Here is a 27,999-nt window from a genome sequence, read left to right on the forward strand (position 1 = left end):
CCCTGTCATATTACATTGACTTTTCCAACTTTACCAGTCCCCAGGAACTGCAGGCTATTAAAGGTCAATCTCTTTGACACTGTTTGACAGACATCAAAGAAATGCATCCTGATGAAAGGGGGAATTCCTGGGTGGGTTGCTGGGCCATGAAGAGAAGCTGGCTACCAGGCACGGTGGTGCGGTTTCAGTGAACTTGTCATCATTTTTCTAAACTACATTCCTGGCACTATTAGTGTTTTACCACCGTGCCTGGCAATGCCGTAGAGAACAAAGGGCAAAGAAAGAAGTGGAAGGAAATGTGTACAAATCCTTATGCCACCATTTTTGACAGGCAGCAGGGAAACTGGGTAACTTTTCCCGTGTAACAAGTGGTGAAAAGGGTTCAAACTGTCCCAATGCCTCCTGGGCCACAGAGCCTATATTTAAAATTTTGTGAACTATGTGGATCTGTGCTTCCCTACCCGAAAACATGCCAGTTAAGACCGAAACCAAGAGTTTGAGAAACTTGGCGGATTCAGAACGCACCTTCAGCCCTGCACAGCAGTTCTGCTCACCTAGCAACCGTGTCGCCCATTCTTCGCTCCATTAGATGGAGGCGGGCCTGAGGTACAGTGCTCAAGGCCCAGCGTCTAGAACTCGCCCACGCGAGCCTGGGTTCTCTGCGGTGCGCACGCGCGAGGAGGAGCCTCCCTACCTGCCCCCATTTCCCCAATCCCCCCCCCACCTCCCCCGCGCTCACTCACGGGGGCGGGGCGTAGGCATGCCCAGTGGCTGGGCCCACGCATGGAGGGCGGAGCTGACGCACTGGGGCGGGGCTCCGGCGTACCGGAGGGCGGGGCTCACGCACAGAGACACGATTCACGCACAGGGGCGCGGCGCAGGCGTGCCCTGTGGCTGGGTCCACAGAGGAGGGCGGGGCTCACGCACGGGAGCCGAGGGCGGGTCCCACGCGTGGGGGCGGGGCGCGCGCACGCCCAGAGGCTGAGGAGCCGGAAACGCGGCGGAGAGGGTGCGGCCCTCAGGAGGCGGTGGGCCAGGCCGCCGGACCCGGCGGGATGGGGCGGGGCGCGAAACGTTAGGGGAACTGCGCGCGAGGCGCGGGGTCCCGGACGGGCAAGGCCCCAAGCCCGAGCTTCGGACGGATGAAGAGCAAAGCAGCGGGGCCGGCGCTCCCCAGCGCGGTCCTCAGGTGGGAGGCACGACCGGGCGGGCGAGGGCGGCCTGGGACCCGGCCCACGGGAGGAGGCGCGCGAACGGGCCGCTCTGGTGACCGCTTCTCGCCATCCAGGTTGGCCAGCCCGGCTGCCAGCGCTTCCCGAGGATCAGCCCCGGGCGACCCCGGCATGCCCAGCCCGCAGCGGCGAACGCGGCCGCAGGCGATCGGAGGAGCTGCGCGGCCCGGGCGGCGCTAGGAGGAGCGGCTGCGCTGGTGAGCGACATGCGGTAGCACGTGACGCCGGACGCCCAGCCCTGCGGCCCGGGCCCCGGAGCGCTCTTCTCCTACGCTGGCCCTAGCAGGCGGCACAGGTGAGGACGGAGGAGGAAGACCCCACAGCTCCGCGCCCAGCAGACGCCTTTGTTTGGGTGCCGCTCGGGAGGGTCACAAGTGGTCTGTACCGGGATTCGAGTCCCCCCAGGGAACCATCCAATCCCGAAAACTAGCTGTTAGCTTGGAAGGAGGGTCGTTTGGCCGTTTATGCCGAGTGTGAATAGCTGTTCCGAGCATCACATTCGTTGTTAGCTGGTTGACACCTTTTCCGGTCCTTAGAGTTGAGCGTTTAGTACTTTAATCTGAACCGTGTATTTTTGTGTCATCGTCGCCTTTAGTCGGCGGGATGGTGGAGTGCGGAGACCCCGTCACTTCTGCAAGCTTGGGCTGGTCGTTAAGGTGCTGTTCCTACACAGTACAGAAGCAGACCAAAGACAGGGTGTATTTCGCTGTTGTTTTCCCAGAATCCTTTCAAAGACTGTATGTTGAAAATAAGGAAGATAAGTGATTGAAGCTGCCCGTTCCATTCTGCAAAGTGGCCATATTTCAGCTAGCTTCTTACGGACCATTACAAGAAAACTAGCAAATGCTTATGAAGGTCGGTTAGAAGTCCCAGAGCTTGATGTCATGACTTTAGACGACTCAAGTGGACTTTAGAATGAGAAAATCCTCTGAGAGTCACAGTGCTTGTCTGCCGAGTACTAGTTACCTTTGGTTTATGGCTGCTGACGTCATCACATAGCTGACTCACAACAAAGCAGAAATCTGCTGAGCCCGTGGCATTAAAGCCTAGTTTGAACTGATTTGTGAAGGCCCAGGATTTACACTGATTTTGATTATGACATCAGGTATATATTTGAATGTTCAGGAACTTTCAGAACAGGAGTTGAAGTTACAAACCTTTAGCTCTGCTCTAAAAAATTATTGTAACTAGTACGTTGTAGGCTTTTTGGGTTCCAGTGATTGTTGTGTTTTGGTCATGGTTGTAGCTGTGAAAAGTTAGAGAAGTCTCTTTTAAATCAGCTGAAGCCCATAAACTTTCAAAATTAAAGTAGCTATGGTTTCTTTACGCCACATGGAATTGTACATTCTTTTGTGGAGTAATAAAAATCTTGTGTTAATGTGTTGTTCTTCAGATATCGTATGCCACGAGGCTCTAGCTGTCCTGTGAGTGATGAGGTGGCATTGCTTCGCCAGTTTTGCCTGCCTGTTCGCTACAAGATGCTCTACTAGGCTGGCGTCATGCACTTAGTTGCTGTCTAAGAGCTAATTTTATGAGATATGGATATAGAATAATTCAAAAAAGAGGCCTGTGTGAGACTTTATACCCCACAGTTTAGCCAGGTCCTATTGTAAATAAAACTGTGTAAAAGGCAAAACAGTTTTATTTCATGTGTAATTAGTTAACTGTAGTTAAGAAGTCTGGGGCTTAAATTAGACCTGAGTTCAAAACTCAACTGTACTGACTAGTTGTGTGATTTTTTTTTTTTTTTTTTAACTTTCTCAAAAGTCTTGGTTTCTGTATCTTTCAAGTAGGATTAAGATAAACATGCCAGGGGCTAGGGAGATGGCTCAGAGAGCAAAAGCACTGGTCTCACAACCCAAGTTTGGTCCCTGGAACCACACAGAAAGCTGGATGGGACATGGGAACATCTGTGGTACGAAACAGATAAATGTTGAAATCATAAATAAATGCTGGCACTCAGCTGACTTACTCGTATTTTTCAGTCTAGGACCGCACCCCATTGAGTGTGGGTGCTTCCCACATTCAGGGTGCATCTTTCCTCTTCAGTTAAACCTTTGTGAAAACATCCCCATAGACACACACTGTGTGTGTCTGTAGTGATTCTAAATCCATTCAGGGTTACAATGAAAATGTAGCATCATACAAACTCACAGTTTGAGGATTTAGGAGATAAAAGTAAATCACTTAGCCCAGTGTTGTTAGGTACCCTAGGCTCACCAAAAAGAATGCATTACTGTGCCCTCCCATCCTTATGCTGTGCTCATTGTAAGAATGGAAGGTCATTAGAGACCTCTGAGTAGCCTGCTAGTTAGCTTCTATAATTGACAATATGATGGGCTCTAAGTCTGATTAGAAACTAGTTTTTATTTATTTTTTTTTCTTTAGAGGCAAGCTATGTAGTCCAGACTGGTCTTGAACTCACTGTGTAGCCCAGGCTAACCTTGGAACTTGTGACAGTCCTCCTACCTCCAAAGGTGTGTGCTACCATGCCTGGTAAAACTAATATTTTTTGATAACCGCCAATAGTTGCTTGTTCATGTCAGTATTAATCTTACTTTTAAGATGTTTTTAGTGGCACAGCAAGATGGATCGTGTAGAAAAACTGAGTCCTTGGTTCTTCAGCCTGTTAGAAATGGTCTGTGTATTAAAAAGTTATAAGTTCTAGAACATTTCTGGCAGTCCTTTTCAGGATGGCTTAATGCTCATTCATTGAACTGCTCTGACTGGGGCATAGGGTGTCTCCTCTTTGTGCCTTGATTCCCTCATCTACCTTACTATGCAGAATCAGTGTGAGAATATTAAAACTATTGTTTAATAATGTGCTGATACAGATTTTCAGAAAATACTGCTTAGGGTAGTCATGGTGCTTTTTCATACCACTGATAAATCTGAGTCAGACCCAGGATCACTTTTCACTTCCTGTATAAAGGATTAGTAAAAATATTTTGAGTACTTAAAAATAAACTGCCTAAACAACTAGTGGTTTGAGATAATAAGCCAATTGGAAACAATGGCTGCTGTGACAGAAGTTGGGTAATAATTTTTTTTAAAAAGCCACCATGGCCAGTACGCTGGTTGTAGACTTACCTTTGGAACAGGCCAGACTCAAATCCTTTTGTGGTATATGACATTGGCATGAATTAGATACTCTCTGAATACCAGTTCCTTCTTGTCTCAGAGTTGTGAACATAAAAATGACCCAAGTTGGTTAGGTCCCATTTCCTTATTCCCAGATTCTTGTCTCTTTTAACTCATAGTTACTGTGGTTTTTGTAAACTGATTGTGTGTACTCTTTCCTAGGATGAATGACATGAATTTGAGCCCAGTGGGGATGGAGCAGCTGACTTCATCCTCTGTGAGCAATGCTCTGCCAGTCTCAGGAAGTCACCTGGGGTTGGCTGCCTCTCCCACTCACAGTGCCATCCCTGCCCCAGGTGAGTGGGGAGGGAGAGCCACTGCATTTCAGCTTTCATTGAGTTCAGTTCTGAATGGACCCTAGAATGGTTTTGGGGGTGAAGAGAGGAACTAGGCCTGAGTGGCCTCCATAAAGTGTTTCCATTGAGTTGCCAGGGTTCTAGCAGATGGGAGTAGCAGTGTTTTCTGGTAATCTCTTTGGTGTTAGTAGCCTTTTGTCCAGAGCTGAAATTGACTAGGCATTTTGTCAGGGGCTTCTCACACTCATGGTTCACACCTTAGCATCATGTCCCTTGTTCATAGAAGAGGATTAGTTAAATTCATTCTGTAAGTCCACCAAAACATTGGGAATTGGGCTTTCTTTCTTTCTTTCTTTTTTTTTTTTGGTCTTTTTGAGACAGGGTTTCCCTGTAGCCCCAGCTGTCCTGGAACTCACTATGTAGACCAGGCTGGCCTTGAACTCACAGAGATCTGCCTGCCTCTGCCCCCTAAGTGCTGGGACTAAAGGCATGCGCCACTGCGCCCAGCTCTGGGCTTGCTTTCTTTGAGACTGGAAACTGAACATCTGTAGGAATGTACCAAACCTGAAATTATGGGAAAGTGGGAGAGATTTGGAGCTCCTACTGAACATCCCTACAGTTGTTCAGTGGAACGTCCTGTGAGCGCATCCTCAGAGGGAAACACAGGAAGGGAAGGTTCATTCTTCCTTCCCTATCCAATGCCTTGATACCCTACTGCTTACTGTTTTGTTTTGTGTGACAAGGTCTCATGTAGCTCAGGTTGGTCTCAATGTTGATATATAGCCAGAGTGACCTTGGATTCCTGATCTTCCTGCTTCCACCTCCCAAGTGCTGGTATCACAGATGTGCACCATCATACCTGGCTCTAAAAATCCTTTTACTGTCTAGTTTTGTGTACTTATTGAAATGAAAAATAGTAAGCTATTGATTCTTAAGGATTTGTAGCATTGTAATGCTGTATTGGACTTTATCATAATTATAGTTAATGTTTTGGAGTACTTTTAAATAAATGTATAAAAAGATGTTTAAATAGCTCTGTAGAGAATTCACCTCCTGAATTTGTAAAATGAAGCAGCTGAGTCAGATTCATTGAAATCAACATCTCTTTGCTTTCTTTTAAGAGGCCACGAAAGAAATTTTAAAGAGCTAGGCTAATCCTCGCCTGTAATACCAGTACTTGAGAGATGTAGGCAGGAAGATCAGGAGTTCAAGGCCAGCCTGAGCTACATAAGGCCCTGTCTTAAACTAGTTGTAAGCCATGTGTGATGGTGGAAGCCTTTGATCCCAGCACTCAGGAGGCAGAGGCAGGCCAGCTGGGGCTATAGGGAGACCCTGTCTCAAAAAGACAAGAAAAACCCCCCAAAACCAAAAAAAAAACCAATTAGTTGTTAATCTACCTGCTTATGTGTTAGTCATCCTTTTTTTTTTTTTTTTTTTTTTTTTTTTTTTGTGGGGAGGGTGTCTTTTTGAGACAGGGTCTCCCTGTAGCCCCAGCTGGCCTGGAACTCACTATGTAGACCAGGCTGGCCTTGAACAGAGATCCACCTGACTCTGCCTCCCAAGTGCTTGGGATTAAAGGTGTGCACCACCACGCCCAGCCTTAGTCATCTTTTTAAGGGACGCTTGTATTAAGAAGAAAAAGCTTATTAGAAAATATTACCCCTAGGGCTAGAGAGATGACTCAGCAGTTAAGAGCACTGGCTGCTCTTGCAGAGGACTTGCATTCGATTCTCAGCATCCACACAGCAGCTAGCAACTGTCTATAACCCTAGTTCCAGAGGATCTGACACTCTACTGGCCTGTGCGAGTATACTTACATACATGTAGGAAAACATTCATACATGTAAAACAGAAAGAAAGAAAGAAAATATTACCCCTGGCAAAAATATGCATATCAGCACTACCCAAGTTGGTGGATATTTGTTATAATACTTAATCACAGTAAAGAGTCATTTAAACGTTTTGCAAACAAATCCAAGGTGCATGTAATCTAAGACTTAGACTTCCTAATTATGAAGTACAGTGTATATACCAGAGGACTAAGGGTACACATACAGGTTTACATCTAAATACACACATACACAGAGGACTGAGGGTGCATGTACAGGTTTACATCTAAACACACACACAGAGGACTGGGGGTGCATGTACAGATTTACATCTAAATACACACATACACAGAGGACTGGGGGTGCATGTACAGGTTTACATCTAAATACACACATACACAGAGGACTAGGGGGTGCATGTACAGGTTTACATCTAAACACACAGGACTGGGGGTACATGTACAGGTTTACATCTAAACATACACACAGAGGACTGGGGGTGCATGTACAGGTTTACACCTAAACACACACAGAGGACTGGGGGGTGCACGTACAGATTTACATCTAAATACACACATACACAGGACTGAGGGTGCGTGTACAGATTTACATCTAAATACACAGAGGACTGGGGGTGCATGTACAGATTTACATCTAAATACACACATAAACAGAGGACTGGGGATGCATGTACAGATTTACATCTAAATACACACATACACAGGACTGAGGGTGCGTGTACAGGTTTATATCTAAATACATACACAGAGGACTGGGGGTGCATGTACAGGTTTATATCTAAATACACACATACACAGAGGACTGGGGGTGCATGTACAGGTTTACATCTAAACACACACATACACAGGACTGGGGGTACACGTTCAGGTTTGCATCTAAATACACGCATACACAGAGGACTTAGGGTGCATATGCAGATTTACATCTAAATACATACATACACAGAGGACTGAGGGTGCACATACAGATTACTGCTAACTTAAAATTCAGAAATGTTTGAATGTTTAGGTACACACACATCTACGTATGCATGTTTATTTTAGACAGTCACTGTGTAATCTGTCCTCAAATTCACAGTCCTGCCTCAGCCTCCACAGTGCTGGGATTACAGTAATAGACTGCCATGCCTAGCATCTGAGGGTTTTTAAGTAAGTCTTTCCCTGTCAGAGACCACTCGTGTGAACAGTTGCTTTCCATTTTTTAAAAAAAATATAATTTGTTCTCTTAGCTGTTTTTAAAACTAGATTGTTAATTATTTTTGATATTTAGAATAAATCCAACTGGAGGATCAGGTTACTTGGCACTTCTAAAACATTTTTTAAAGTTTTTGTGTATGAGTGTGTTGCCTACGTGTGTGTAAGTGCACCTGTGTTGTGCATTGCCCATGAAGGTCAGAGGGTGTTGGATCCCCTGGAACTAGAGTTCCGGTTGTCAGCCGCCATGTGGGTGCTGGGAATGGAACCCCCATCCTCTGCAAGAGCAGCCAGTGCTCTTAACCACTGAGCCATCTCCAACCCTGTTACTTAGCACTTTAAAACTAACTTGATATGCACCAGTCATGTGTACATACACACACACACACACACTAACTTGAGAGCCAGGGTGGTCACCCATATCTGTAAACCTAACATTCTAGAGCCTGAGGAAGAGATTGTAAGTCCCAGGCCAGCCTGGGCTGTATAGGCAAACCATTTCAGAATGAATTTGGGAGCTAGGCTATTTGCTTATGTTGTAGATGTTGCACAACAGTGGCTTGGGAAATGATGGGTTACTAAGGTGAAGTTTTTATCTGTCTAAACTCTAGGAATTTAGCCAGTGGTTTTAAAATACTGATCTTTTAATTAAGAAAAAAATGTGTTTTCAAGGTCTCCCAGTGGCAATTCCAAACCTGGGTCCCTCCCTGAGCTCTCTGCCTTCTGCCTTGTCTCTGATGCTCCCCATGGGCATTGGCGATCGAGGGGTGATGTGTGGGTTACCTGAAAGAAACTACACCCTACCTCCACCACCGTACCCTCACCTGGAGAGCAGTTACTTCAGAACCATTCTACCTGGTAAGTATTATAGTTACTCACTGGGGGAAAATAGAGCCAACTTTAACCTCAGTTTTTGGAAATTTGGATACATCCTTTTTTCTTTGTTATTACTGGATAGGAATATTTAAGTTTGTTAATATTTATATACTTTACTTAGAACGTGTATGCATATAGCACATTATTGTGGCAGTTTGATTAAGGTAATTTTGTTAATTGTACAGAAACAAGTTTTTGTCCTTTCTTGTTGGCTCAGTCTTTTTTTTTTTTAATTTTTTTGGAGTGGTAGCAATTGAACCTAGAACCTCATGCATGCAGGAAAGGTACTTTACCACTGAGCTACAGCCTCACCGCTCTCTTTATTGGTATGTTGCTGGTATAATCTTGAACTCCTGATCCTCTGCCTCCACCTCCAATGTGCTAGATTACAGGCTGTTATCAGTTTGTTCTTGGTTTGGTTGGCGCTCTCCTCTCTCTCTCTCTCTCTCTCTCTCTCTCTCTCTCTCTCTCTCTCTCTCTCTCTCTCTCTCTCTCTCTCTCTCTCTCTCTCTCTCTCTCTCTCTCTCTCTCTCTCTCTCTCTCTCTCTCTCTCTCTCTCCTCTCTCTCTCTCTGTGTGTGTGTGTGTGTGTGTGTTAGAGACTTTTGTAGTCCCTGGAACCCGCTATATGGACAAGGCTGGCCTTTTGTCTCTGCCTCCCCAGTGCTAGGATTGCAAGAGTGCTCCAACATGCCTGGTTTATCTTCTAGTATTTTTCTTCTTTGCATGTATGTGTGTGTGGTGTGCATGCATGTGTGTGTGCATGTCTGCTTGTATGTGGGTGCATTGGATGCAAATGTACATGGGTGCATGTGCCTGTGGTGACCAGAGGTCAGTTGTCTTTCTCAGATGCTCTCTACCTTATAGATTGAGTCAGGGTCTCTCACTGAAGGAGGAGCTTGCTGATTCAGCTAGCCTGGCCAGCTTGCCTCAGGGATCCTTTGTTTCTGCCTCCTGTGCTGGGATGTAGGCAGGCCACTAATGGCCTCCTGGCATTTACGTGGGTGCCAGGAATCTGAACTCAGGTCCCTATACTTGCATAACAAGGGCTTTACCTGCTGAGCCATCTCCTCAGCCCCATATGGTAGAGTTTCAAATTCATCTTTTTAAAGTCCCTACTAGTTTTTGTCAGGGTCTGGCATTGATTAAGCAAGTGTAGAAAATAGTTTACTTTAGAGTTTTTCTTTGCCCTTGTACTGTCCTTTTTGTTAATCTGGTACATTTTTCTCAAGCTGAATTACGCTAAGCACTGAATATTGGTTCAGTGTTGTTAATTCTGTAGTTTACCAACTCTGTGTCCTGATGTGCATCAATATTTATAAAAAATTACTGACTTGTTCTGTTTGAAAAAATATATACCCTTTTCAGAAAATATAGCAAATAGGGAGAAAGGGGACCACTGGGTCCCTTCAGCCACCTTCTTGTGTACTTCCTAGCCTTTATTTTGGAGCATTGCTTAGAACTGTTTTTCATAACTAAACCATACTCTCTTTACAATTGTGTGTCTTTCTTTTTTCACTTAGTATCTTCCCCTGATACGACATGGTTTCCATAACTTTTCTTTTTAATGGTATACCCTTGTAAATCCAATTGCTTAGGAAGTATATATTTACAAAAATATACTTCAAGAAGATTGCTATAGGTAGAATTAGTTTTGCACAAGACAGATCATTTCTTCTGAGGTTCATAGATACACTGTGCCAAGATGTTTCAGTGTTTACATTCCTACTAGCAGGCCATCCCACTGTATCCTTAGAAGCACAAGCATTTGGGTTTAGGCTGTAGTTAACAATAAAACTTTTTTTAAAAAATTTTTAATTTTATTTATTATTTTTATTTTTTATGTGTCTGAGTATATTACCCTCATGTGTGAAAGTGCACCCGTGTTGTGCACTGCCTATGGAGGTTATGAGGGCGTTGAATCCCCTGGAACTAGATTACTGACAGTTGTTAGCTGCCATGTGAGTGCTGGGAATCAGACGTGGGTCCTCTGCAAGAAAAGCCCGTGCTCTTACCTCTGAGCCAACTCTCCAGCCCAGAACTCTTGATGAGTATTTTTTTTCCCCCAAAATGGTGGGGGAGAAAAGTTTCAGTAAAATAGGAAGATTTTGCTTATTTTGAATAGAGGTTAACATGTTTTGATAGCTTAAAAGTTAAATCTTAACAGAAGTTCTGCTTTTAGATCATTTTATTTATTTATTTTTTTTTTTGTAGCAAAATTTTAGCATCTTAGGACTCAAAACAACCTTGTAAATATTAGAGGTTGCATTTAAGTTATTTATTTTTAATTAGTTTTGTAAGAAGTTAGCTTCATGTGTTTAAGATTTGGTTTTCACAAGGAACACTCATTATGTATATGTATGTTACTATTTACAAAGTTAGACATTGTTTAAATTGAAGCAATTGATTATTTCAACTATGTTTGTAAGGAAAATAATGTGTACCAGTTGGGTTTTTTTTTTTTTTTTTTTTAATTTTTAACAATGTGCTAAATACCTCTACTGTCTCTTCTTTTTCACAGGCATTTTATCTTATTTAGCTGACAGACCACCTCCTCAGTACATCCACCCCAACTCTCTAAATGTTGATGGTAATACAGCATTATCTATCACCAACAATCCTTCAGCGCTAGATCCCTATCAGTCCAATGGAAATGTTGGATTAGAACTAGGCATTGTTTCAATAGACTCTCGTTCTGTGAACACACATGGTGCCCAAAGTCTTCATCCTAATGATGGCCATGAAGTGGCATTGGACACAACAATTACTATGGAGAATGTTTCTAGGGTTACTAGCCCAATCTCTACAGATGGAATGGCAGAGGAGCTTACGATGGATGGTGTTGCAGGTGAACATTCCCAAATCCCAAATGGCTCCAGAAGTCATGAACCTCTCTCTGTGGATTCCGTGAGCAACAACCTTACAGCAGACACTGTGGGACATGGTGGTGTGATACCCATTCATGGGAATGGTCTGGAGCTTCCTGTGGTTATGGAGACAGACCACATTGCAAATCGGGTCAACGGGATGTCTGACAGTGCCCTCAGTGACTCCATCCACACCGTGGCCATGAGCACCAACTCTGTAAGCGTGGCACTCTCTACCTCACACAACCTCGCCTCCCTAGAGTCTGTTTCCCTCCATGAAGTTGGCCTCAGCCTAGAACCTGTGGCTGTCTCCTCCATCACCCAGGAGGTTGCTATGGGGACAGGTCATGTAGATGTATCTTCAGACAGTCTGTCTTTTGTACCACCTTCACTGCATATGGAAGACTCCAATTCAAACAAGGAAAACATGGCAACCTTGTTTACAATTTGTGAGTGTGCTCAGCCTTTCTCTCAGAAATACTGGTTTTAAAAGGCCATTGTCCCTACTAGTTTTTGTCAGAATCTGACATTGAGTATAGAAAATAGTTTAATTTTGGAATTTTCTTTGCCCTTGTACTGTCCTTTTATTAATCTGGTGCTTTTTCCTCAAGCTGAGTAATATATGCAAATTTGTTGGCTCCTACAGCCTCTCCTGAAGAGAGGAAACGTAAGGGAATCATGTCTATGTTTTACAAATTAAATTTAGCCTAAAAGTGTTCAAGGTATTTCCCAAGGCTTCCAGAATAGAGCACTAGAGGAGTAAAACCAGATACAACTAATCTTGGTGACATGGAGTTGTGATCTTTCAGCAAAGACCAAAAGAAAAAGGTGGCTAGATCACTTTTACGAATATGGGAAGATGTGGGTTGATGTAGATGCAATGATTTTCCTCAGAGTGTGTATAAATTACCAGAGTTGGGCATGTAAAACTTCTTTTTATTGAGCAACAACAAAACCATATTAAAATGGTTGTTTGTTGGTAACACTGTATACTTTATTCATGCAGGAAATGTCAGATGCTGGGGACAGAACAGTCTGCTGTGACAATACATACCTTAAGGAGCCCGTAGCCAGGAATCACAGACATGCACAGGCTATTGTAGACAGAGTAGAAGAAAAAGTGTGAGGATGAGCTGAAGCTCATAGTGCTTAAGTAGTCTGAAGACCAGCTAACTGGCTGTGGGAGGTCAGGGTGGATGAACCATAGAAGGCAGCAGCATGCATGACGGCACAGACCGTAAGGAGAGGAGAGATGCGGCAGTTGACAGATGAGAGATGGCACCCATAAGTGCCTAGAACTAAAAGAATCATGAAAGGCTCAGGATTTCTGGAAAATAAAATGGGGTGAGGGAAAGGGCTGACCTGGGGAGACAGGTAGGAGCAGAGCACACAGGGCTTTCTAAAACCAGTTGGGCTTTAGGAGTAAGGATTGGCATGGGCCTCTGCTGCAGTGTGAGGTGTTCTGTTAAGAGGCAAGTGCGTTAGGAAGATGATGGGAGAGTTAAGCAAAGGTGATGTGTTCCTGACTTAGAGTAGGGCCTTCATGGAGAAGTCAGTAGAGCTTGTAGGATAAGGTGTACTAAGGAGAATACTAGTTCCCTGCACCAGAAACTAGATTAACATACGCTGAAAGGTGGAAGAGATTCAGTTATTCTTTTGGAGTGATGGTGAGTTCATTTTAGACTTTGATTTAGTGTGAAAGATGCTCAGTAGACATGGCTAATGGAAAGTTGAGTCAGCTCAGGGGAGGATGACATGAAGGTAGTAATTGTGGCCACGGCAGTGGGATGAACTCATCTAGTAAAAGTGTGGAATGACAAGTTTGGGAAGGGGTCAAGAAGTACTAGCAACTGAGTAACTTCCAAAGAGAGTGAAGGGGAGGGAGCCCAGGGTGGGTGGAGCAGTGCTGTGGAAGCCAGTCATTGAGTAGCCCTCCGTATTAGCCTTCAAAGTCAAAGATTTATAATGTTTAAGTGCAATTAATAAAAGGCTTATAGGAGAGATGTAACGTGTACAATTTAAAATGTACAATTTCGTGGTGTTTAGTATGTCCAAAAGTTGTGTGACAATCACTAGCATCTAATTGTAAAATGTTTTAATCACCACATAAAGAAACCTCATTTTGAGGACTGGAGAGATGGCTGAGCGGTTTTTCTTAGCAGTTAAGAGCACTGACTGCTCTTGCAGAGGACCCAGGCTCAGTTTTCAGCACCTACACGGCAGCTAACAACTAGCTGTAACCCCAGTTCAGGAGATTGGATGCCTTCCTGGCCTCCATGGGCATTGCACACATGTGGTGCTCTTAACATGCAGGCAAAACACTCAGACACATAAAGTTAAAACGAAACCGTATATCCATCAGTAGCCAATTCTCATTTCTTATTTCTCCTCCATTCTCAAGCAGTCAATCAACTTTCTGTCTCTAGATTTTCCTGTTCTGGACATTCTGTATAGGTGGAGTTGTATGATCTGGCTTTTCTTCCTTGGCATAACATGGCTCATTCATGGCTCATTCATGAGACTGTCATGTCTCAGTACTTCATTCCATTTTACAGCTGAATAATAGTCCATATTGCAAGTATACATTTTGTTTATCTGTTTATCAGTTGATGTATATTTTGGTTGTTTTTACTTTTTGGTGATTTTTGAATAAGGTTCATGTACAGAGTTTTGTGTGAACAAATTTCTAAATTCTTCTGGATATATGTGTAGGAGTGAAGTTGGTGTTTAACTTTTTTTGGGGGGGTGGGGTTTGAGACATGGTCTCCCTGTAGCCCCAGCTGTCCTGGAACTCACTATGTAGACCAGGGTGGCCTTGAACTCACAGAGATCCTCCTGCCTCTGCCTCCCAAGTGCTGGGATTAAAGGTGTGCACCACCACGCCTGGCAGGTGTTTAACTTTTAAAAAATTGATATTAATTAATACATAGTAATGGTACATATGTAAAGGGTTTGGTGTGTATTTTTAACTTTGAGGGGAAATGCCAGACTTTTCCAAAGAGTTGGTGTCATTTTCTATCCTTAGCAGTACTACTGAGCGTTCTGGTCTCTCCACATTCTTGCCAATGCTTCATTTCTTTTTTACTTTTGTAGCCATCACAGTGGGTGTGAAGTGATATCTCATCACTTCATATGGTTTTCATATTCATTTCCTTACGGACTAATTATGTTAAATATCTCCTCTGAACTTGGCTGATTGTATATCTAAATTTAGCGTTTTTTGCAAATATGAACATGGAATGTTCTTCGTTTGGAGGTGATTCTGGACCTTGAGACCATTGGTGAATCAGTTCTCATTGGGTATAAGGATCTCTATTCTGATAGCTCAGAGAATCTTTATCAAGTGGTAATTTAAGTAGTAATACACTATTTTGCCTAAATACGAAACCATATTGACATTTTGTACAACTTAAGTACAAATTTCAAGTGGAAAGTTAACTGGTTAGGAGAAGACACTTGGATGACTGTGGTTCTAAGGTTCATTTATGTATTTCAATTGTTTTGTGAACAAATTTGCAAAGTTTGAATTCAACCATTGAATAACTCATGAATACCATTTTTAGCAGAAAGGAGTATAAAGAGCAGCACAGGAAAATTTGAGAGAAGACCAAGCTTGTAAACATGAAGTTGTAGTAAGAACAGAGGACAGCATGTGGCGGTAACTTCTCTGATAACGTGACAGGAAGGACTACTAGCAAAGCAGTCAAGCTTGCAGGGCAAGCCTGCCCTGGGGAGGCAAAGGGAGGCAGAAGGTCTCAGTTCAAGGTCAACCTGGGCTACTTGATGAGACCCTTTCTCCAAAAATAAAACAAAATTTCAAATATTCTCTCTGCTCTCCAAAAGAGAGGTTGTAAACCCCCACTCCCAGGAGAGGGATTTTTCAAAACGAGGTGACCAGTTTATACTGAAACTGAAAGAGCTTGGTGATGCAGCTGTCTCAGGCTCTGCTGGCCTAGTGTCACCTGTATTCCCCATACAGCATTTCAACTTAGGTTCCTCTTACAGTTCAGAATTGCAGTTTAGGGTACCATATATAAAAGTATGGCTTGCTTACTCTAAGGAATAATGTACTTGACTGCTGCAGTAATGACTTGTATTTATTTTTTTAGTGCAGGGCTCAAACACGAGGGCAGGTGTTAGGTGAGTTCTCTACCACCTAACTACACTTGGATCTGTCATGTTTTTTGTTTTTTTGTTTTTTGGGGGTTCTTTTTTGAGACGGTCTCCCTGTAGCTCCCTCTGGCCTAGAACTTGCTATGTAGCTCAGGCTAGCCCTGATCTCACAGAAATCCACCTGCCTTTACCGCTCAAGTGCTGGCATTAAAGGCATTTCACTACCACACCGGGCTTCTTGTTATTTTTTTGATCATTCACCGAATAGGAAAATTGTAGTGTTGACTTTGGGCCTCCACATACAAGTAAACACACATGTACCCACATGTGCACATACATGCACACTCACATAAGAATGCACACACACGCACATTTCATACACATATACCCAAAAAGGAAAGGAGAGAGAAGAAAATCCGATCTCACTGAACTTTATTGTGAGGAAGTGATTGTTTGATCAGAGTATTCCTTCATATTGGCTGCATTTAGTAATTCGCATTTAATACCAAGTGGCATCTTAGCCTATGTGAACTGCACTCATCTGTGTCTCTCATATGTGCTGCTGCCAGGGTGTACTCTTTGTGACCGAGCCTACCCCTCAGACTGCCCTGATCATGGACCAGTGACTTTTGTTCCTGACTCGCCAATAGAGAGCAGAGCAAGACTGTCCCTCCCAAAGCAGCTTGTTCTCCGCCAGTCCATTGTGGGAGCAGAAGTTGGTAAGGATATTGGAAGAAAGCATAAAACCCCTTCAAGTCTTCTTTATAGGGTAGGCTTGTAAAAGTTTATGTGTATAATTTAGTGATTATTTAGTTGACCCAGAAGTTAGTTTACATCTTATTGTACTGTTAAGGAATTCATACTGATGAGAACAATAAATTAGGTTGGAAACTTCAGTGTGAAACCTGAGAACAGAATTGAATGGAGGCATGAATCCTCCCCTGAGTCTTTGAAGACTTATTTTTATTCTCATCTGTCTCATCCACCAACAATTATCCTAACAACATACTCCTTGAAACTTTTTTTTCCCTATTAAAACAGAAAATTCACCTCTTGATGATTGTGTGGCATGGATTAAAAACATACTAATTGTATAAGACTCCTTATGAATAAGGATAGGGTTGACAGGGCATTTCTGCTGTCTAATGTGGTGTATCCATATCTCAACATGACTTCCAAAATGCTGTGCCATTTTTTGAAAATATGTAATTAGGTTCATTCTTCCAACTACAGCTTGGGCATGAATCTTGAAAGCACTAAATAAGCTTAGATAATATCAGTGCTTTAAGCACAAAAGATTTTGGAAGTTTGCTTTATTTTGTATAAATTAGATTTTTTGGTAGAAAAACACTTTCTATTTTTTGCTTATTAACTCCAATATAATGTATTTGGAGAGACATAGGTTCTTTATGCATACAACTAAGCTTAGGAATTAAAAAAATTTTAATGTGTGTGTCTGTGCGTATGTGCCTGTGAGTACACGTGCCTGCAGAAGGCAGAGGTATAGGATCCCTCGGGAGCTTGCAGGCCACCCAACGTGTTTGCTGGGAATTGAACTTGGTCCTCTGGAAAAGCTTATGTTCCATCTCTCCAGCCCGAAGTTCAGAAATTTTGATATTGCTTCTTTGCGTTTCTTCTGAGCTTCATTGAATGTGTGTGTGTGTGTGTGTGTGTGTGTGTGTGTGTGTGTGTGTGTATGCATGTGTACTCATGCTACGGCTTGCATGTGGAGGTTAAAGGACAACTTTTGGGAGTGGGTTCAGGGGATCAGGTCATCAGGTTTGCATGGCAAGTGCTCTTTCCCACTGAACCATCTTGTTGGCCATGTTTTATATATTTTCATACCAAGACCTAAAGTCTCAGCCATCTCAGGATTCTTGATATCAGATTGTTGTTAAGTTTACTGAAAATGAGATTATTTGTATCGGTTAAGCTGCCATCTCAGCACCCTCACTGATTGTGTAGTTGGTGTCCCTCCACTGATAGGTGTATGGACTGCAGAAACCATTCCTGTGCGGACTTGCTTTGGGCCCCTGATTGGCCAGCAGAGCCACTCCATGGAAGTAGCAGAGTGGACAGACAAGGCGGTAAACCATGTCTGGAAGGTCAGTGTGGATAGAATGTTCCTAGCTTTTGGCTGCTGTTGTTGCATATCCATGGCTGACTTCAGGCTCACAGTCCTCCTTTCTGGTCTCCTAAATGTTGGGATTGCAGGTGTGCTACCACCGTGCTTGCCATTTCATTATGATGTGGTAATTTAAAAGTGATGAAATCAGAATTAGCCCAGAACTGATAGAGTGTGTTCACCTGTCAGTCATTTGTTTATATTATATTCTCTTATTCCTGGTATGAGAGTTTTATAGCAAAGTACCAGCTATTGATACAGTCTCCATTATTTTATGGATTACTGCAGTGATTTTAATTATTTCATGCATTTTAATTACTTGTGACTGATGAAGCTATGGGCTTTGTTCATATAATAAAAGTTCTTTTTAATTGTAACATTCTTCAAATATTTAGCTTGAAAAACATTTCTAGAATTAGAAGCTACAATTATTTCTGTAGTGATCTAATGACAGTGTAAATTTTTTTTCTGGTCTTTTTGAGGCAGGGTCTCCCTGTAGCCCCAGCTGTCCTGGTACTCACTGTGTAGACCAAGGCTGGCCTTGAACTCACAGGGATCTGCCTGCCTCTGCCTCCCAAGTGCTGGGATTAAAGGTGTGTGCCACCATGCCCGGCTGACAGTGTAAATTTTTGACATAAATAGCTATTCCAGTAACATTTTTATGTAGAATCTCAGTGAATCAGAATTGGAATGGGGAGGAAGTGCATCTCAGGAAGGTGAGATGCCGCCGCAGTCCTTAGGTGTGTGAAGTAGAACACAAAAGAACGTTAAGGTCGACTGGGAAAACCACACGGAGGCATGGTGGTGGTCCTCCGCCCTTAGTCAGTCTTTCCTGCTGTGTGATGAAGACAGATGGACAGGAGACTATTCTTTATCCTTTTTAGCCAAAAAGTGAATACCCAACGGCAAAATCATCCTATACACAGCTCCACCAGAGAAGGCCTTTGATGCTCTTCCTTGTATTTCTGGAAATAGGAGAGTGAAGTGATACATGTGGAAAGGTTGTCAGTTCATGTGACATGTGTGCTTGCTTCTGTTGCAGATATACCACAACAGTGTCCTGGAATTTTGCATCATTACAACTGATGAAAATGAATGTAATTGGATGATGTTTGTGCGCAAAGCCAGGTATGAGTAGTCTTGGGTGAAAATAATTGTTACTATTCCAATGTCTTTAATGAGAAACTTGGCATGAAATATGGAAGAGCTGAAGAATCCCAAGTTACCACCACTACCTAGACATATTTAAAGCCTAAGACTTCCCAGCGTCTTTATTCCAGTAGGACTGATGGTGACTATAAATCGAACATGGTAAACTGTCTGATTTTCATCTTCAGTGCAATAACAAATGATACAGCCACCATTGAGTCTGCAAATGGGTGCTACTTCTTTATGTGACATTAGCTTTTAGGCTGTTACTGGAGTTAATTTTTGGTAGGTTCTCTATATTTGTCATAATGAACTTTTTAAAAACAATGTTTTGTGTATGAGTGTTTCTGACATGTATGTAAATGCCCCTGTGTCATGCAAGTCATAGTGGATTTTTAAGACTTCATTTTATAGCTTGGTATGTTGGCTCACACCGGTAATACCAGCACTCCATACTTGTGAGGCCGAAGCAGGAGGATTTCTGCGAGGTTAAGTCTTCCCTGGGCTACATAGTGAGTTCTAGGCCAGCCAGGGCCGCAGATTGAGACCTGTGTTAAACAGAAAGACTTCCTTTATTTACCTTTTTGTTTGAGACAGTATCTCATTCTGTAGATCAGCTTGGCTTGGAACTTGGGTGATCTTCCTGTCTCTGCCTTCTGAGTGTTGTGATGACAAGTATGTACCAAACTGAGAATTCTGTTTCTCTTTAAGTCCCTAATAGGGAGGATAAAGAATTCCAGAAATAGCTCTAAGAGAAAATAGCTCTATCTAAGCTTTCATATTGGATTCTGCTGCAGAGGCATGTTTAGTGTATATTTCAGAATTACTTTGTTCAAGAGGCCGGGGTTATAGCTTAATGATAGAGGGCTTGACTGTGTGCAAGGCCTTAGGTTCAGTCCACTTTAGCCAGGTGTGGTGGAATGCACCTGTAGCTCTAGATGTTTGGAAGGAGGCAGGAGAATTGCTTGGGTCCAGGCTGGGCAACAGAATGAGGCCCTTGCTCTTATGCTTTATTTATTAAATGTGATAACGTAGGAACCGGGAAGAACAGAATTTGGTGGCTTATCCTCATGATGGAAAAATCTATTTCTGCACCTCACAAGACATCCCTCCTGAAAATGAACTGCTTTTCTATTACAGCCGGGATTACGCTCAACAGATTGGTAAGTTTATAAGACTCATTTATCATGAATCTAGTATAGTAACACCAGGACCAAGAAGAAAGTTTGGTAATGATTTTACAGTGGTAGCTGAAGTAAATCACACCTTTATAAAAACAAGCTGCTGCCTCTGTGTGCGAGGCACCAGGAATCTGCAGTTCTACACAAGGTGGATGTAGACCAAGTGAGCTTTGGTTATAGGACTTTGATTTGGGGGCTTTTAAATTTCAAAAGTTACATTTTAAGCTTCTTTTTAAAAATTAAAAAAAAATTTATGTGTATGAGTGTTTTGCCTGAACATATGTAAGTGCACTTGGGAGTATAATGCCCACAGAGGCCAGAAGAGTGTGTCAGATCCCCTGGAATTGGAGTTTACCAATGGTTGTTAGCCGCCGTGTGGGTGCTGGCAACCAAACCCAGGCCCTCTTAAAGAGCAGCCAGTGCTCTTAACCACTAAGTCGTCTCTTCAGCCCTCTTTTTAAGCTTCTTGAAAATCAGTAAAGTCCCTGGTTTTGACGTGGTCCCTGGTGCTTTAGTTTTGTTGTATTGACAAAGGTTTCCCTACGACAAACACCTTAATAATCCAGTGCCTACTGAGTACTTTCTGTGTGCCCTGGTATACTATTTTAGATGACAGGAATGAGCATTGAACAAGACATCTTTAAGTTACAGGTATTAGGTAAGTTAGAAATTTTGTTAGAAGAGAAAATTAAGCAACAGTTTTAAAGTCAAGAATAATTTTGGAATTTAAATAACAAGAGCTACTGACTTAATTTTTTAAAGGTGTTCCTGAACACCCAGACATTCACCTCTGTAACTGTGGCAAGGAGTGCAATTCCTATTCAGAGTTCAAAGCTCACCTGACCAGCCACATCCATAACCATCTCCCTAGTCAAAGCCACAGCAGCAGCCACGGGCCAAGCCACAGCAAAGAAAGAAAGTGGAAGTGTTCGATGTGCCCTCAGGCTTTTATCTCTCCTTCCAAACTCCACGTCCACTTCATGGGCCATATGGGAATGAAGCCTCACAAGTGTGATTTCTGTAGCAAGGCTTTTAGTGATCCAAGCAACCTACGGACACACCTTAAGATACATACAGGTGAGCTGTATTGAACCTTTGGGATGGGATTTTTACAACAGTTAGAAACTGTAGCCATAAAGACTTTGCAGAAAGAAATTATTTGAGGTAGAGTTGTGGTGTGTCATAGAAAGAATCCAGATGGCTGTGGGTGGGATGTCATGGGGTGCTAAGCCCTGGTAAGGGGGAAGACTAATGCTCTGGAGGGTGTTACTCAAGTTAGAAAGGCACTGCACTTTTTAGGTGTCCCCATTGTAGGTGGAAAAATGTAATCAGTAATCCAAAGTTGGTCATTGTGTTTGGACTTAAAGGAAAGGGACTTCCATCAGAGCAGCCTGAGCTTCCTTCTGAGCTCTGCCCTGTCATTAACTGGAGCCAGTTTCTCTGAATAATGCTCAGAGTGCTCAGTAAACAGTGCTGAGTTTTTGTCTGTTTTTATTTTTATTTATGTGTATGTGTGTGTTTCTGTATGCCGCCTAATGTGTATTCCTTCAGGGGTCAGAAGAGGGCATTGCATCCCCTGGCACTAGAGTGGTTGTGAACCATCCAATATGGGTGCTGGAAACTAAACCTGGGTCCTCTGGAAGAACAGCAAGTGCTCTTAGCCACTGAGCCATCTCTCCAGCTCTACAATGCCCAGTTTTGATTTCTAGCTTCCATTTTCTGCACTCCATGCAAACCAGCCACTCTCTTTCAACTCTTGTGGTTTTCATACATACTACACAGCCACCAACGAGGTTTTAACTTCTTGCTTGAATCATTTGGCCTAAAAATTACTAGTTTCTTCCTCAGCCTGTTGTATGAAGACTGGGTAGTTCGAACAGGGACAATGTATACTGCAGAAGCTAAAATACCAACTCTAGCCTTTATAAGATATACCAGTCCCTGACCTAGAAGGATTTTATTTCCTCTCTGGTTTATGAGGTCATATGTTAAAAAAACAAAACACAAAAAAAAACAGAACAGTACAAAATGGGTCATTAAACATTGGTCTGTAGTCCTATAGCTAGAGGCTAGAACTAATGAGTTATTCTCTTTTTCTGAGACAGAGTATCAGCCTAGTAGCCTAGGCTGAATACAAACTCCTTTTGTAGCTGAGGATGACCTTGAACTTCTAATCTTCTTGCCTCTACCTTCCAAATGCTGAGATCTTAGGCATGTACCACCATACTTAGCTATTGTGGTGCTGGAAATGGAATCCAAGGCTTCAGGCATGCTAGGCACACACTGACTGAGCTACATCCCTAACCTCAAGTTCTCTTACATTAGATAGGGCACTGAAAGTATACATGATTTTCTTCTTCAAAATTTGTATCATGTGCCAGTTTAAACATGTATGTTTGTATACATCTTAGATCAGATTTATTGGCTTTGCTGACGTTGAGTGTTTTTATGTATGCAGTCTAGGAAGTGACATGCCAGGCCTGAGTCAGTTCTGTTTGATGCCTGCACCACCTCGTCATTCATGTATGTGCCTGTCTGTCTTGAGAGTACAGTTGTTTTATTCCCAGTGTGATAACGTTGGGTTCATTTGCAGGTCAGAAGAACTATAGGTGTGCTTTGTGTGACAAGTCTTTTACCCAGAAGGCTCACCTGGAGTCACACATGGTCATCCACACGGGTGAGAAGAATCTCAAGTGTGATTACTGTGACAAGCTATTTATGCGGAGGCAGGACCTCAAGCAGCATGTGCTCATCCACACGCAGTAAGTGTCCTGTGGCCCAGATCCTGCCTCAAGTGGTGAGCCACTTTGTGTAGCTCCTGTACCTGAGGTGCTGAAGGAGCATCTGCTTCCTGCTTTGGTATAGGAAGATGCGTTCTGTGTTCCCCTTGGCCAAGCGGAGCTTGTGCTTTATCCTGGGAAGTTTTTGTTTGCTTTCTGTTCTTACTTTCATATATTTCTCTGTATTCATTTTTATTCATTTTTCTAAAAAATATTATTGAATTTTTGTGTATTTCATACAGAAAATCATCTTTATATCTCCTTCACCCTTCCCTTTGGCACCCTCCAATAGCCTCCCCCACTGGAGTTCATATATTCTGTCATTTGTGTTAAGGTCAATTATGTAAAGTTAGTGTCCCCAGATGTCCTTTACTGCAAGTTCATCTCCCAGGGTTTAGTCAGCCTGTCGAGAGTGTCTCCCTTTGAGAAGATCAGCTCTTCCTCACCCAGCAGTAGTCAGCTGCCAATAATTCTTCGACAGAGATTGGGGCTTGCTGTACATGTCCACAGTTCTGTGCTGGATTTTTGTCTGCCTAAGTTTACATGGGTCTTGTGCATGCTGATACCATTGCTGTAGGTTTGTGTGAGAAGGGTCTCAGGCGTCTGTAGGACCATTTCCATATGGTCATGTACCTCCTCCCTGGATCTTACAATCTTTCCTCCCTCTTCTGCAATGGTCTCTGAGCTCTGGGTGGGTGGACCTCAGTATAGGAGACCTGTCCAAGAACCCTCACTCTGCTGACTCTTATTCTCTGCGTTTTGGCCATTTGTGGACTTCTGTGTTCCTGGCCCTCTGTTGCATGAGGGAGCTTCATTGATGAGATTTGAAAGCTGCATTAGTGCTCTCGTCATCTTTTGTTCTATGTTCTGTGAGTCTTAGGTGTACAGGTTGCATCCTAGATGTGCCACTTAAGCTTGGGCAACTCACAGAGAATTTCTGTATGACCCGTGTTGTCAGGTAGGGCTTTGAACTTTGATCCTCCTGCCTCTACCTCCCAATTGCTGGGATTACAGGCATGCAACAGTTTAGGCAGTGCTAGAGATCAAATGTGGGCTTTATGGATGCTAAGCAGACCCTCTACTGAGCTACATCTCAGCCTGAAAAACATGTTATCTGCCAAGCAAAGAAATTTCATTCTAAAAATATTGGGGAGCCATGGAAAGATCTAGTTCTCAGATTCTGGGACACTTGAGTGCTGCTGCTGCTGCTGGTGTGTGTGTGTGTGGTAAAATTGCGGTTAAAAGGAAAAGCTTATAGCATGTTTGCTGTTTTTAGAAGTTCACTAGTATTAGTTGTATACATGTGGTTCTGTAAGTGCTGAAGGACTTTAAAGAAACAGGTTCATGTTTTGTGACATAGATGTTCTATGAAGAATACTGTGTCATTTGGATAGGACGATTCAAGGGGAACTAACAAGCAGGAGAATTTATTGCTGAATCCAGGTATAGTAAATGGTCTAGCATTAGCCACAGTGGTGGGAGACAGATGAAACATTTGATTGTCCCCAGCCTTGAGTGAGTGTTGGAAGAGAAGAGTGCATTATTAGATAATGTTAGGAAGGTTCTCTAAAGATTCACCAGAGCTTTATATTCTTACTGTAGAGTTTGGAATAAAGACTGCTTCAGGTCAGCTCTTTTGTCTTCTTTCTAATCATAGTGTAACCTGCAACACTTACCAGCTTAAGGAGTCTGGATCTACATTATGGTGCTCAACAGGATTTTTTGTTCTGTTTTGAGACAGTTTTTTTTTAAAAAAATAACAAAACAAAAACCATTTATTTGTGTATATAAAAATATATGTATGTGTGTGGGTGCATAAAAGCCACAGTGTGTGGGAATCATTTGTCTCCTTCTACTGTATGGGTCCCAGGAATTGAAATAAGTCAGCAGGCTTGGTGGCAAGCGCCTTTACCCAGTAGGCCATCTTACCAGCCCTATAAAGGATCTCTTAAAATCTTCATTAGTTGCATTACTTGTGTGAAATTTTGGAAAATTAGATCTTTTTTTTGGTCTTTTTTGAGACAGGTCTCCCAGTAGCCCCAGCTAGCCTGGAATTCACTATGTAGAGCAGGCTGGCCTTGAACTCACAGAGATTCGCCTGCCTCTGCCTCCCGAGTGCTGGGATTAAAGGCATGTGCCACCACGCCTGGCTCCTCCTTTCTTGTCTTTTTGAGACAGGGTCTCCCTGTAGCCCCAACTGGCCTGGAACTTACTTTGTAGACCAGGGTGGCCTCAAACTCACAGAGATCTGCTTGCTCTGCCTCCCAAGTGCTGGGATTACAGCTGTACGCCACCACGCCTGGCTTAGATCCTAATTTTTAAACAGAATTGTACATTGTCAGAGCTGAAGGGTCTCTGGGATTGTGTAAGCTGTCTAACCAGCTCAGGTGGCTGTAACAAAATACATCATGACATAAATATAGACAGCAGCATCCCAGTTGGAGAAAGTAGCGATGGGCAAGCCGTAAGGTCGCCAGGCTGGCTCCCTGCCTTGGATTTCTAGCCTTCAGAGATATGGTAAAGAAGTAACACTTGTGTTGGTTCAGCCTCCCCGTCCCAGGTGGGAGGGTAGGTGGAGAGAGGAATGTGTGAGGGAACCAGAGCTTTGCTCTCTTTCCCTTAAGGTACAAATTTCCGTCATGGAGGCCCATACTCTCTAGTGCACCTAAACTCAATTCCGAAAAGCTTCACCTCCACTGGAGGGCTTCAACATACAAATTCTAGGCCTGTGGAAGGTCAGGTGAGAAGAGACATTTAATTCATCACACTGCCTGTTATAAACATCAAACTGCCTGGGGAGTGTGACGAACTCTTGGTGCCAGGATCAGATCACATCTAGGGATTCTAATGCAATTGGCCAGGATCGTGGCCTTGCTTCTGCCCCTCGCCCCAACATGTTGAAATCGCAGGACTGTACCACCAAACCTGAATTTGGCCTTGCTATTTTTTTTTTCCTTATTTTACTTTTAAGGGAGAAGGGTGTGTGTGTTTGTGTCTGTGTCTGTCTGTCTGTCTCTGTATGTTTATGGGTATGTCTATGCATGAGTGCAGGTTCCTGGGAAAGCCAGAATAGGGCTTCAGATCCCCTGAAGTTAGAGGTGGTTGTGAGCTACCCAGTGAGGGTGCGGGAAACTGAACTCATGTCCTCTGAAAGAGCAGTATGCCTTCTTAAGTGCTGAGTTATCTCTCCAGCCTCTAAGGCCTCCCTATTTTTTTTTAATATTATTATTTTTATTTTATGTCTATGAGTGTATTGCCTGCATGTAGGTGAGTGCACCTGTGTCATGCAATGCCGTGGAGGTCGGAAGAGGGCTTCAGATCCCCTGAAACTGGAGTTAAGGACAGTTTGTAGCCCCCACGTGGGTGCTGGGAATCAAACCCTCTGCAAGAGCAGTCAGTGCTCTTAACCGTTGAGCCATCTCTCCAGCCCCGAGGCCTCCCTATTTTTAAAAGGCTCTCCAAGTGACTCTAATGCCTGCCTACCCATGGTTAAGAACTTGTTCCAAAGGCTATTCTACTTTCCAAAATGCAGATATGTTACTCCTTTTTGAGTACCACACAATTGTAGTTTTGTGCGAAAGTTTTGTTTCAGTCATGGCTGCTATCAGCTTCTCTCCTTTTATTCTACATCTGTCCTATGGAAGGACATACACAGGTTTACTGTATCAGTGTTTTTGTGGTGCTGAGACTCAAAACCAGGGCCTTGTGAAAACTGAAAGCCAGCAGAACATTATTAGCAAACTGCTGGTATTCGCAGCAACGTGAGTGAATTTCACAAGCTTTTTCACTGATGAAAGAAATATATACAGGATAGTCCTGTATGCATGGGATTCTAAAAGAGAAAGGCAGCCTGATTCTAAAAGGATGAACTCTGACAAAAGCCTGAGATGATATTTGGTTGGTTGGTTGGTTTGGATTTTTTGAGACAGGGTCTCCCTGTAGTCCCAGTTGGCCTGGACCTTGCTGTGTAGATCTCTGCCTCTGCCTCCCGAGGGCTAGAACTAAAGGCATGTGCCACCACACCCAGCTAAACCAAGATTATGAAGAATGAGCATGTGCCTCAGTTGTGATTCGCAACTCCATTCAGATGTTTTTCTTGTGTTGCTCTTAGAGAACGCCAGATCAAGTGTCCCAAGTGTGATAAACTGTTCTTGAGAACAAACCACTTGAAGAAGCACCTCAATTCTCACGAAGGAAAACGAGATTATGTCTGTGAAAAATGTACAAAGGCTTACCTAACCAAATATCATCTCACTCGCCACCTGAAAACCTGCAAAGGACCCACCTCCAGTTCCTCAGCACAGGAAGAGGAGGAGGAGGATGACTCTGAGGAGGATGAGCTCACAGATGCTATGAGGACGGATGACTGCAGGATTAGCAGTGCTATGTACTCAGCAGACGAGTCTCTCTCTGCACGTAAATAAAAGGAAGAATACCCGCTTTGGATGGAAACTTCAGTGGGAGAAGCAGCCTGCTACCCAGTACAGTGGTTTTTAAATGAAATGGTTCCTGACTTCCTTCTAGTCTGCAGTCAAAAATGGATTGAGCAGGAATAGATAAAGCACTTACAAGAGTATCCAAATGGAAATACTTTAAAATGGACTGGGTGAGGAGGAGGGCATGTGCTTGTCATATTTTTAAGAGATGAATGGTAAGGAAAGGGTCAGCTTCTGGTGTCTTATTTATGGGACAGTTGAGACTGCATTTATGCCTGAGACAAAGTGGCCTTCTGCCCAAACATAGCGATTTATCTCACATTATTCCATTTTCTTCCTAGCCCTGTGACTAGTAACATTCTAAACTTGACCTTTGCCCCACAGCCATCCCCCCTGCTGCCCACCCATGCATTATGCAGACTGTTGTGAGTTATGTATGTTACAGACTAATTTGGAACACAGCAGTGAAATTGTTCGAGGACTGTGGTTCAGTTAAAAGAAAAGTAGCATCTGTCATAGCTCCTCCTGGCCACTTGGGAGTTTAGATTAGGTCCTGCTTCCCAACTTTTCAGCAGGTGCCTAGAAGGCAAATTAAAAAAAAAAAAAAAAGAGCTGCCGGGTATGGTGGCGCAAGCCTCTAGTCCCAGCACTTGGGAGGCAGAGGCAGGCGGATCTCTCTGAGTTCAAGGTCAGCCTGGTGTACATAGGGAGTTCCAGGACAGCTGGGGCTACAGGGAGACCCTGCGTCAAAAAGAGAAAAA

The 27,999-nt window shown here is 43.3% G+C and overlaps 1 protein-coding gene across 1 annotated transcript; it reads left to right on the forward strand.

Annotated features, from left to right (window-relative positions):
- The first annotated feature begins 980 nt into the window (after window positions 1-980).
- On the forward strand, window positions 981-27,872 carry Prdm4 (PR/SET domain 4). Its single transcript, XM_008843112.3, has 12 exons — window positions 981-1,189; window positions 1,289-1,527; window positions 4,536-4,669; window positions 8,385-8,570; window positions 11,109-11,903; window positions 16,137-16,286; window positions 17,554-17,672; window positions 18,735-18,820; window positions 19,877-20,004; window positions 20,785-21,099; window positions 22,616-22,784; window positions 26,914-27,872. Exons 3-12 carry the CDS (start codon window positions 4,537-4,539, stop codon window positions 27,224-27,226), a joined length of 2,394 nt encoding a protein of 797 aa, XP_008841334.1. The 5' UTR covers window positions 981-1,189; window positions 1,289-1,527; window position 4,536; the 3' UTR covers window positions 27,227-27,872.
- The last annotated feature ends 127 nt before the right edge of the window (window positions 27,873-27,999 follow it).

The sequence above is a fragment of the Nannospalax galili genome, unplaced genomic scaffold, assembly GCF_000622305.1.
Source record: "Nannospalax galili isolate Female #2095 unplaced genomic scaffold, S.galili_v1.0 scaffold39, whole genome shotgun sequence".
In the NCBI taxonomy this organism is placed as follows: domain Eukaryota; kingdom Metazoa; phylum Chordata; class Mammalia; order Rodentia; family Spalacidae; genus Nannospalax; species Nannospalax galili.